A 12,529-nucleotide genomic window follows, 5' to 3' on the forward strand; every position below is an offset into this window, starting at 1 on the left:
CAGGAAACTTCTATTGCTTTCAGATTCCGACTGCACGAATGAAATTTTAGGGACTAAACAGCATTAATGTTTCTCACTTAAGATGGAAACAAGAAATCCACATATGGATAACAAATGATCATTAGTTGGCATGCAAAGCTAAAATTTTTAAAGCAAAACCAGATCTATTGTGAAGAGTTAGAGTAACAAACTGGATAAAGGTCTGGTCTTTAGCTGTAGCCCTCAGACCGATTCAGTGTGTAAATACTGGCCTGGAGATGAGTTTTCCCTTCCAGCCTGAAAAAAAAAAAACTACAGCAAACAAGATAACAATAGATTTAACCACTTAAACTGTCACTTTGAGACATCTAGATGGAAGGGGTAAAACTGTTATAGGAAAATGAAGCATTATTGTTATGTTATTTTTAACAAACGTTTGCCTTGATTAAGATGAATCACTTACTCAGGGGTAAAACAAAACCAAAAAAAAACATTACGTAGCAAGAGTGGTTCAGCATTAGTCAACTTGTTGTTTTGCAACATAGCAGCTGCCTCAGAGCTGAGAGCATTGTGTGGTTCCCTACCCTTCCTCGCCGACGAATGTGACATAGAGTTTGTTGCGCTGGAGCTCCTTGCGGGAATAGGCCATGACCTGGTTGAAGGTGCCTTCCAGCAGGTGGTCACGCCGTATAATCAACCTGCAAAGGGCAGTGGAAATAAAGATCTGATCATTGGGTCTTGTGGGAGCCTGTGAGGCTGGAGGTAAACAACAGCTATAAAGAGAGACATTCGTTCTCAGAGAAGTTCATAAAATGGCACCTGCTGGTGCCTGTGCTACTTCACCATTACAGGTTTCCATTGGCTTTTCTATGTGCCCTGAAGGTGAATTCCTTCACAATGCCATCATTAGGTTCAAAGTGCTGCTCTGCTGCTAAGACTCTCCGCAACAACCCATATGTACAAATTTATGTGGTAGAGGGGGCTTTGAGTTCCCTCTGTAGATGAAGTCCCAGCTTTCTGGAATTGGCCCCAAACACTTCCTGGATTTAATCCAGTGAATGTCCATGGACATACTGCCACTGTGGTAGGGGAAGCAAAGGGAGTTATCAGCCTCTGTTTATACAACACATCTCTCATTCCCTTACTAATCTTTACAACAACTTAATGGATAGTACTTTTACACACCATCTGTGCAAGAAACCCTTCTTGTTCATATATTCATGGACATTTTAAAACAGACCTTCTAAAATATATTTAGTGTCTGCCTTGGACTCATTTAGCAGGACACCAAAAGGGGTAACCACCAGCTAGGACTCCTCAGCTCTATAAGATCATTTTGCTGATGACATTTGCCTGGAATAAATTGCTTGACTTCATACTTTTATTTTTTCCACAACAGATGTCCTTTGGTAGGAAGCCAGCCTGAGGCATAAATTCAACCAGATGCCCAGGAAATACCTTAGAAACAGCCCACAGCCTTTGGCAAAGTTGGATAACTAGATTGAGAACAAGTTGGTACAGACTCAAAAGCCAACTAACAAGATGTATGGAAAGAAACTCCACAATCAAATGACAAAGAACCGCAAACACATGAAGACTGGCACAAATCTCTCCAATTTGAATCCAGGAGGGCTATCAACACAAAAAACTATGGAAAGTTAAACCTGCATGTACAAACTAACTTGTGTAGGATCCTGTCCTGGCCCTGAGTTACACTGATACCCTGAGTTGTACATATCTACTGCTATGTAGATCCAAAGAATTTGGAGTCATCCCACCATTACAATGATATAGCTGTGGTTAATATCTGGTGAGTGCCTGGAAGGATAATTCTCCTACTGGCAAATTATAGGTAGGAATATGAATATCCCTGTTAAATAGGCAAGAAATGGGAAAGTAAGAGAATACGAATCTTTAGGAAGAAAACTTCCACACAAAAGCCTCTTGAAGGTCACTCTTTTGCAGAGTATATGAAGATCTTATCTTTCCCTGAGGTTATGTAAAAAAATGCAACCTCCAGGGTGTTTTACACTCCCTATCCCTGTCCTCATGGATAGTGAATGACAAAAGACAAAGCTATGTCCCCTTAGACTGACTGAGTGATTTTAATACTTACTTAATTTTCCCTGGACCTTGCCCATACCCTTTGGCTTCAAGTTTTCGATAGAAATTGCGCAGCTTGGCTTCAAAGTCCCTCCTGTATGGAGAAGGTGCTCTTGCACTTGCTCGCTGCAGCCCTGGAGGAGGGAAAATAAACAGCATCCTGAGGTGTTAGGGGCTTGACATTCTTCCAAATCATGCAGCTGATGTTTCCACACAGAACTGGTAAATAAATGTGTTAGGAACTTCCTGCAGGTATACAGTGCACTCACTGTTAGTTTTGATCTATCTGGCATCAATAGAGTTGTAAGTTCCTGTAATTCAGTGATGGAAATGAACTTCCAGGGACTGTATCCTCTTCACTAAAAGTACTGTTAAGCTCACCTTGTGTGTGTCCTTGTGTTGCCTCTGCCTTTAGCTGTGACTGAATGGAAACTGAAGGATCAGAAAGCCATGAGAAAGACTGACATACATATCTACCTTTCATGGTCAGTGGCATTTAGGTTTTCTTTCCCTTTTGCACTTTTAAGAGATCTCTCTCCTCTGCATTGTATAGGAGATCTCCTTACTTGGCAGGATTAAACCTCTGAAACTCAGAGCAATGCTTCTCACTGGAGCCTAGCAGCCCAGCCAAGCTGGGAGTCAGGTTTCCCTGTGTTAATCTGACTGTATATTAAACACTTCCAGCTATCAACACAAAACCCTTCTGTGGCATCAAAAAGGATTTCTGCCAGCAGGAAATGCTACATTTCCTTATTATGATTCACACATAGCAGCAGATTTTTCAGCAATTTGGAACCTGTTTTGTTTTGAAGGCTGCATTCTCAAAGTAGGAGATTATTCTTTTTGTATAAACAAGTGCCACACTATAAAAGGCCAAATAATGGATTAATGAAATCCCATTTACCTATCTCATTACAAAAGACAATAAAAACCAGCCCTTTTATGAGAAATCTGGCAGCAAATGCTCCACAGGAAAGGAAAAAAAGCCCATCACATTTAGTGGGAGCCCAAAGTATCATGATTGCCATAAGGGAAGGACATTACTGTCTCTGCTGGTAAAACAGAAAGGTGTATATACATGCAGCACAAAGAGAATCCCTTACAACACTTCTTTCTTCTGTCAGCCTTTTGTTTTCCCCCAGGACATAAGAGAAGGGGTGCTCTCATGGGCTCTATAACCAGGACAGAAATTAGCAAGAAGACAGTATGTTGCTGGAAATGAGTATTTGCCCTTGTGTTTTCACAAGAACAGTCTCCTAAGTCATATTTGTGCCATATACTTGGATTCTTGTCCTGAAGGAGACTTGCTTATGACCTGTCCTGATATAGACAAGGGGAACTTGTACTCACAATGGCGTTAAAACTCATTAATGAAAATAGGACAGAACACAGTTCTCCTGTAGAGAAGGGTTTAGCATTTATCTCCGTCACATCAAAACCTTTCCATTTTCCACATCCACATCCAAGATTTGAACTTCTCTTGTTCCTTAATTTTGTTTGAAATCAGATAATTTAAATGCATGCCCAAAAAGCTCCACCAAAAATTGATTTCTTCAGATCACATTTCTGTTGATTCTCTCAAAATGGCCACTGGACACACAGCCACAAAGTGAGACTGTGGTGGGGGTTGTGCCTCGTGGCAAAAGGGAGACATTAGCTCCTCAAATTTCTATAGCATAAACAATAACTTCAGAGACATAGCACAGCTGGAAATAACCTTCTCAGACAGCATGTCTTTCTGGAAAATATGTTTCCTGTCGAACCTAAGTTAATGGGTTCAACACGGGAGGTCAGGCTAGATGATGAAGATGATCCCCTCAGGTCTCAAAATAGATGTGCCTAGGGAAGAAGAGAAGTTTTTGGAACATTGAGTGGAGGAGACTGAACTTTACAGGGGTACTGGAAGTCCTGCAACACACCTTCAGTTTGGAAGGTTCTCTTGGCTGCTGTCACATAAAATGAATGTGCTTCCATGTCAGTGACTTATGCTTGGAGTACACCACCCAATCCTTTCCAGCGATATCAAAAGGTGTACGTGTATCAATAGTCACACAGCAGCACTGGAAACCGACCCAGCAAAAAAAGCAGCTGGGATCAGATTCAGAGTGGGCACTGGAACTAGAAGGCTGACAGCTGATGCTGGCTCTGAATCTGCTCTTTTCTATTTATTAGAAGAAATACCACAATGCAAGATTTTGTTCTAATTTTCCCATCTCCTTACCTGGAGAGTTTTGGGGTGATGAACAGGGTGAGCAGCGAGGAGAAAAACTGTAACCTGGATGGAAGGCAGCCTGCAGTGGTATGTAGGACATGATATCCTCTTCAAAAAGGCTGCATGCAAAAAGTCATAGGGAGATATTTAGTTCACATTCATCACATGAAGGAATGTAAACACACAGCATGGTGCAAGTTCATTGTGTCAGATGTTTGGGTGCATCTCTGAGCTCATGGATTAAAAAACTCCATAGGCTTCCCAAAGACAGCCTAGTCACTAGCAATGAAGAACAAAATGAATTTTAATAGATGTTTGATGCTAACATGATAGCTCAGTCACTGATGGAGAGCAAAGACATGAGGCTATGTAGGAAACAGGAGCACATTCAACACATTAGCAAAAAGAAGTAAAGACGCACACTCTATCTCCCAGGCTGTTTTACTTGGGCCATTTTCATGTAGTTCAGTGCTCTGACTGCTTGAATTGAAATGATGGGAATAAGTTGTAAACTTCTTGCATTAGGCAGTGCTGTCACAGCACACCAACCCCACCTCGGTAATGCAACATTTCCCATCTCAGACCAAGACAATAAAATAAGTTCTTAGCTGCACTGAAGAGAAGCAGGACCTAAAGACCAAGCTCTCTGGTTCCAGTACAAACTGAAGCCTTATCTTCATTACCCAGACAATGCCCACTGCACTGGACATTGAGGTTTCATGCATGTGTGGCAGCACTGATGCAGTAAAATTATCAATTTCATGAGCAGTTACATTATTATAGTGAGAAAGACAAGGATTTTTTCCCTCTCTTTTTTGTTTTTTTTTCTTTCTTTAAAAAACAAGATTTTTTTTCATTAAAAGGAAACATTTTGAGCTGATTCTTTTTTATCTGCTGGTAGTCAGTATGGTAGCAGCCATACTGACTGAGCTGGCTGGATTTACTGCACTGTTGGAGGCTGCCTTCCAGGAAGTACAAATTGACAGATTGACTCTGGCTGAATCATTTTGGATGGCTATCAGTATGACCTGATTTAACAAAATCTTTTCAATTATGCTGAGAAAGAGCCAGATAGTTTCTCTGGTACTGTAAGTAATGACATTATGCTATTGATCAAATTGATTACCTCAGTAGAATTACTAAATCTGCATCACACGACAACTTTTCAAGCCCATGTGTACCCTCTGTCCGAATGTAATGGATCTTCTCCCTGAAATATAAGTGATATTATGGAGAGGAGAAGAAAAAAATATAAAACCAGAAAAAAACATGCCATTATCACAGCTTGAGCCATACACAGAGTAGTTATTCTTTGGTATTTTGCCAGTTTCTGGTAATTCCTTATAAAAATGGCAAACATCCTATATGCCTGATTCATTTTCTAATCTTCTTAACAAACTTGCAAAAAAAATTCTGTCTCCATCACCCAGTTTACTGATCCAAAAGAAAGAGATTTTATTCCCTATTTTAGAGAACAGAATGATTCTTAGTCCTCCAGTTTCATGTGTACATGTCAGGTCACCAAGTGCAGATTTTTTGTGTAAGCCTACAACTAACATAGCACCTTTTTTTAATAGAATTTGCAGTAATATCACTTCCTTTCCCTCTGTCAGTTCCATCTGGGAAATAACACTCTAACATATATTGGTATGAACTAATCACACAGATGTTATACAGTGTAATATGAGTTGTATGTGTAAAATCATACCTTTTGTTAATAAAAACTGGAAAACATAGGATAGGATCCTATCATTAGGATCATGAAAGATATGCATCTACACCCCAGCCTATCAGTGTGTTTCTAAAGCATTGCATTGTCCAAATATTTTCATTCTAGTATTAAGTCAAAATATTATATCTCAAGTCAAGGATGATCTCTATGACCTTGTAATCAAGGTCCATAAAAGATGGACTTTGCATCCTAAGAGTTTGCTTAACACCTGCTGCATGAGCATTAGACAGTAGCTTGGATCACTCCTGGCCCAAGGTATAATCAGCAATGACCTAGAGGCAAAAGGCTCAATATCCTGTTACAAATCTCATTATGCACTGGCTAAGCTGTCTAGCCCCTATCACTGGTCAATTTTGTTCTCTGCTCAAAAGGAGATAAAAGCATTATCTGTTCTCTGGGAAATGAGAATTCAAGTTACAGCTGAGGAAAAAAAATAGTCTGGAATAATGTGATGGTGAAGATAAAAATTTCTCAGTTACAGAAATGTACATCTTGAATACTGAGAGTATTTTTCATTCTATTTCTCATTTTATTTGCATGTATCAATTCCTCCAGAAGGAAGTCTAATCCTTACACCCAAAAAATTTTTTGTCTCGCCGTCAGAGGTAAATGAAGAGTCAATAAGGGTACCAGCAAAAGCAGACTGCAGGAATTTAGAGGCCCTCTCCTCCTTCAGCAGTCCTGCAGCCACACCTCTGACTGCACGTTACAACCTAAACTCTTGGTCAAACTCTCAGCTGGTGCATATGGGCACCTCTGACATTGATTAACACCAGCTTAAGTTCTTGGCCAAAATCAGTTAATTTGAACTTTGGAATTCAAATGAGTATAAGCTGTATTGGTGATTGGTTCTGATTTTTTCTGTTTTTAAAAAATCGAATAGGAAAGGAATGGGTTTGACACAATATAACTGCTTTGGAAATTACTACCTTTACCTTTAAGTCAAGTGAGAAAGATTAAAGACAATAGTACAACCCACTTCATAATAATGCTCCTATTACATTATAATGTCTAGGGTGACTATATCCATGACAGGGGTGGAAATCCAACCATGAGGCAAAATCCTGGCTCTGCTGGATTTATTGGGGTTTTGCTGCTGACTTCCATCCAAACACTCTTTTAACTCTTATCTTCTGAAAAGCAAAGTGATAATTGCAGGTGAAGGCAGAGCCTCTGGTCATTATTTGACCACATTTATTTTACTTCTTGGATGTCTGTGGAAAGTAACTATAGTAACCACATGGATCCTGGTGGTTCCCATCTACTCTTTAATGGTGGCAGTTCCACAGGAGATCCAAGTTCATCTGTTGTACTACAGTTACTAGAATTTGGTTTTCCCCACTACAAAAAGAACTTTCTGGAAGTAGGGTACAGCAGTATGGCAAAAAGAAGTACCTGAGTGCATGGTTCCTGGCCAAGCTGGGCTGACGCTCCTGCAGCATCTCAAAAATGTTAGGTTGGCGTAGAAATGCAACAATCTTGTCATTGTAAGCTGGAAAAGGTAAAATCAAACCAGAGGCTTTATTTGCCACATCACCGGAACTCCACAGGGGCACACTGCACTGCCAGTGAGGCACAGGGCAACATGAGGCAGTGCAGCACACAGTTGATGAGAAGTCCTAAAACCCACCTTTGTGAGCTTTGAGAATTAAAAAACCAACTTGGCTTACCCAGAGGTAATGCCTCGTGATGGTGCTGGTTTCGGATAGCTGTTACAAGACTATTGCCTGGTCTGGCCAACAGAGTAACTCCTCTGTTTCGAGAGACTTCAGAGGCCTACAACATCAGAGAAAAGGAAAAGAATGATCAAAACTGACCACCAGTAGCTCATTGGTCAGTTAAAAGATTTGTCATTTTTACTTCTGCAACCTTCAGAATGGTCCATGATGCTGACCGAAGGGCAGAAAGCATGCATGAAAATTAAAGTTTATACTCCAGTCAGCTTAAAAAAGGCAAGTAATTCTGTGCTTCCAAATGAAGGTACACCATTATCCAGAGCTATCACACCTCCTCAGTACTGAAGGCACCAGAATCCAGAAGTAAATGAACGTTAATATAGGTATTGCAGTGATGGATATCTCTGGCTCAATGAAAATAAAATCTCTGTAATATCACACTACATACTCTGTAGTATCAAACATGTATTGTTTTAGCATAACTGCATTACTTCAAGGTTTTTACAGCAATGTTTTTGAAAAGAGAAAAACCCCACAATGCTGCAATGCTCACTCAGTGTTGTTGAAGGGAAATTTAATAGTGGAAATAACATGAGGAAGGCAGATCTATGTAGATCACAGCATAGAAAAAGGCTGTATCATCCCAAAAGGCTGACTAACTTGCATAACCAGAAATTGAATTGTATACACTGGAAATAAGAATGCTATCCAAAGACCTGATAAAAGGAATAGTAAGAAGGAAAATTTTCACTGCCCCTTAACTGAGGCACTTAAAGAAAGCCACTGTTCCAAATACACTATCTAGTGAAAGGAATCGTGTCAGAAAGGCAGATTTCTTAAAAGGTGAGAAGACATTTCGGTATGAAGATATTAAAAGGCAAACAATGACATCTGGCAATGTTTGCACTAAGGCATTACTTGCTGGGTAACCTTTTGGAGACTTGTGAAAGTTGAGGGGAACCCACCTGTCTCTCATGTTTTCCTCCAGAATATAGGCACGGTGAGGCCAAGAGAGGAATCATAGAATGGTTTGGGTTGGAAAGGATCTTGAAGATCATCTAATTGCAACACCCCTGCTACAGGCAGGGACACCTTCCACTAGACCAGGTTACTAGGGCCTCCTCCAGCCTGGTCTTAAAAACACTTCCAGGCATGGAGCATCCACAGCTTCTCTGGGCAATCTGTTCCAGTGCTTCACCATCCTCACAGTAAATTTTTTTCCTACTAACTGATCTCAACTTACCCTCTTTCAGTTTAAAGACAGTCCCTCCTGTCTTGTGACTACAGTGTGAGGCTGTATCAGGACAAGATGCATTAGGAATTCCAATTGCCACTCCACTGGGCTAATAGCTGCTCCTTTCTCACTGCACAAATTATAGCATTTGGCAACTACTTCAGGAAGAAATTGCCCCAACTTTAATATTTGAAATGCTTAGCTCTGCATCCAAGCAAATGGTGCCAACCCATTTTCAGTGGTACAGCCAAAAGCCAAGTCTTCCAACTGGATATACACAGAAACTGGGAAGCTAAATGTGCCTGGCAAGCTGCCTTTTGGAGCCCATAAAGCTTAAAATGTTTACACATAACAAGATACCAGTCAATGCATTCGATACGTGTCAACACACAGGTTAAACAATGAAAAATCTTAACTATTCTAATCAAACACACTGTCATTTAAAACACAAAACTGCTGTGCAAGTGCATGGTGAATGTTTCGCTTCATCATCCAGTTAGGATTTCACTTGTACCCTTTCACTGCCTTTGTCTCCTCCTCACACCCCCACAGGCCAACTCACGAGGAAAGTTTAGATCAGGCTTAGGCAGCTTTTCCCCGGTGACCCAGGCATCCACCCCAGTAAACAGTGGCCTTTACAGCATTCACTCCATGCTATGGCACAGGGGAGAACCTTGCAAGGGTGCAAGAGGTGCCCTGTGATTCACTGCCACGGTGGGCATGGGGCCAGTGTGGGAGCAGCCATTTCCTGGGCTGTTTGTCGGCAGCATGGCCAGGATTACACATTGGCCCGGGACCAGCTGTACTAGATAGGATGTGTGGGAGGCTGCTAAGGCTTTGTTGGGCTCAGCTTCTTCACTTCCAGGGGGTCCTGGAGTTCAGGTGAGGATGCCTATTCCTCAGGTCCTTGTAGAACAGACTTGCAAGGGAATGCAGATGGTGGGTGAGCCTGTTTTTAAAGGTGATCGCTGACTCATCCTTGACAAAGAGAAATCCTAAGGCCTTGTTGCTACACATAATTTTACTGACCAGAAGACAGAAAGGGGAAAGGGAGGAGTAACAGAGGAGTTAAATGTATCTCCTATAAAAATTAGCACCAGGTGTTATTTGCTCATCACTTGGGAACTGCATGGTACTTCTGCCCAGCCTGGGCCTGGATCCTCCTCTTGCTCTTGTCATCATTCATTTTTTCAGCTTTCCAGTGCCTGGACATATTTCTCCTGGAGCAAGAATTTTGGAAGGAAATGTGTATAGTGCCTGTGAAAAGAAACTTTTGCTCCCCTCTTCCCATCTTTCCAGTTCTGGTTTAAGAGCTAAGAATCCAGTTGGGTACACACCTCAATAAACTGGTGATGTAATTCTCTTCATCACCATCCCTAGGTATTGCTCATGCTGTGTTTAGTCTTTGCACAATTTTTCTCTGGCAACACAACAGGAAAATTCACAGCCCTCTAATTAACTTCCATTTTGCTCACAATTTTCTTTCTACTCTTAGCTAATAGAATACAATTGATTGCTCCAATTTAGTGTTCAGTCACAATCGTCTTGTCTACTTTAACTTTCTAATTGAACAATTTAATTTTGATTAGCACATTATTCTCTAATAAAAAATAAAGAGTGACCCCTCCAATGATTTAGTGACTTGGTTCATGTAGTGCAGAGTTACTGACAGATTTATGTCAGGTTTTAATAGCTTTGATATTGATACTGGGATGTTGCAACCAGAGTGGAGAGTCCAAACTACCAGAGGAACCTTTCAAGATGTAATATCTTTTCCTGGGTTTCATATTGCTGCTGGATTTCGGAGGCCCATTTGAATCCTTCTATTTGCTTGTTATGGTTTGGGTTGGTAAGGAGATGTATATATTGCCATATTCTAGCACCTTCTCTGCACCTCCTGCCTCTCCCTTGTGGATGCCTGCTTCCTTCCTCTTTCTGTCTTTAAAATCTCTACCCTGTAATCATGGATGTTGACTTTCACTGCAGATGGGAAGTCCTTTAGAGGGAATGGAAAGTGCTTACAAACTGTTCTGTTTATAGAAGGTTCAGAAGGAAATGAATCACTTAGTGACCTATACTTTAGTTACTGATGGCCACAATAGCTAACTGACCTTTTCTTCCAAAAATCAGATAACTAAGAGCAGCAACAACCAGCTTTCTTCTGTAAAAGATTGATAACCCTTAAAAAAGTGCTTAATAAAGAACTTGTAGCATTTCTTTCAAATTAATATATAATACCATTTAATATCAGTAATCTACACAGAACAATGGAAATTTTTGCAGAGGTCCTTTATTTCATTACCCTGGCTCTTTTCTGTGCCCTCTCTGGCAACCACAACTTCACTATTCTGATGTCTTTCAGGGTCCTTTGACACATGTATATAACATGGAAAACTGGTGAGCTGTCCTTCGTGGTCCTTCATACTGTCCTGGTGACAGCTTCCAGAGGCCACACCATCTGCTCAGCAAAGAAACCAGCAAGACTGCAGACAGCTGACACATGGCAAGGACAAAGCCCCACGTGTGAGGCTACAGACATGATTTATAGGCCAAAGAGCATCCAAATGCACTTGGAGAAAATGGCATGGAACATGAGGCTCTTAATAAACGGACTGAGCTGCAAAGGGTTGAATATTTTCCTTGTAAATGAGGGACTTTTAGGCACCAATCCAAAGTCCTTGGAAATCAATGGGAGTCCTTCCAGTGCAGCAGCAGACACTTCCAAATGGGAAGCTACTTGGCTACAACAAAGAAGTTTGTCTATGACAAGGGCATAGAAGCACTGTGGGACCTGGGCCACCAAGACTGGGAGGTGACTATTTCATTGGCTGATAATGCCAATGAACAGTGGCCTCAAAGAACAGTTTTTCATTTCCCTAGATAATCATTACTCAAAAGTATTCAATACTTTTGATTTCCTACCCTTTACTGGCTTTTTTGGGGTTTATTGCATATTGCTCCTTGCCAGCCTTGCCAGTGCTTGCAAAACCAAGTGTATTTTTGGGCGAGGTCATCTGAATTGTTCAGGGGTGTTTCTGTCCCTGACACGGCAAATTTGCAAGCAAGCCTCAGGCAAGCATGGGCCCGAGCACGAATCACAGTGCAGGTGGCAACCAAACCACAGTCATGCCAGTAATTCAATTACAGCAACTGAATTCAATCAACACTAAACTGAAGGCTGCTGGCAGAGGGAAGTTGCTAAGCTGGTGGGAAGACGTGATTGAAACAGATCCATTGATACACTTCTATCTTCAGAAAATATGGTGCTGTATTCACCCAAGATGGAGAGAACCTGCCCAAGCTACTCATGCCTGGTTTGCCTTTGGTCCTGAAGAACTGACCTCACACCCTGTTTAGGTCCTAATCCCAACCTACCTGGCAGTGAGAGGTGTTCAGACTGGTCCTGCTGCAATAAATTTTGATGCCAATTTCACAAACATTTCTTTGGATATTTTTGTGGAAGAGAAAGATCCTTTCACCATAGTTCATCTCTAGTTCTATTCAGCAACAATCTTTACAAATGTTTAAATGTATGGATTTGCTGGTATAAATCTGATTATGGGTACTTTTTCCTACTTAAATCCACAATGTAA

At 41.0% G+C, this 12,529-nt stretch overlaps 1 protein-coding gene across 8 annotated transcripts in view; it reads right to left on the reverse strand.

Annotated features, from left to right (window-relative positions):
* Positions 1-12,529, reverse strand: part of HECW1 (HECT, C2 and WW domain containing E3 ubiquitin protein ligase 1) — a 251,754-nt gene that overhangs the window by 38,431 nt on the left and 200,794 nt on the right. For all 8 annotated transcript variants that reach the window (XM_036406661.2, XM_036406662.2, XM_036406656.2 and 5 more), the window contains 6 exons: positions 7,697-7,802; positions 7,422-7,518; positions 5,421-5,504; positions 4,304-4,413; positions 2,096-2,216; positions 564-677 (listed from right to left, as the gene is read on the reverse strand). In XM_036406661.2, coding sequence (XP_036262554.1) covers positions 564-677; positions 2,096-2,216; positions 4,304-4,413; positions 5,421-5,504; positions 7,422-7,518; positions 7,697-7,802 — 632 coding nt within the window. The remainder of the gene's footprint in view (positions 1-563; positions 678-2,095; positions 2,217-4,303; positions 4,414-5,420; positions 5,505-7,421; positions 7,519-7,696; positions 7,803-12,529) is intronic.

The sequence above is a fragment of the Molothrus ater genome, chromosome 1, assembly GCF_012460135.2.
Source record: "Molothrus ater isolate BHLD 08-10-18 breed brown headed cowbird chromosome 1, BPBGC_Mater_1.1, whole genome shotgun sequence".
NCBI classification, from domain to species: domain Eukaryota; kingdom Metazoa; phylum Chordata; class Aves; order Passeriformes; family Icteridae; genus Molothrus; species Molothrus ater.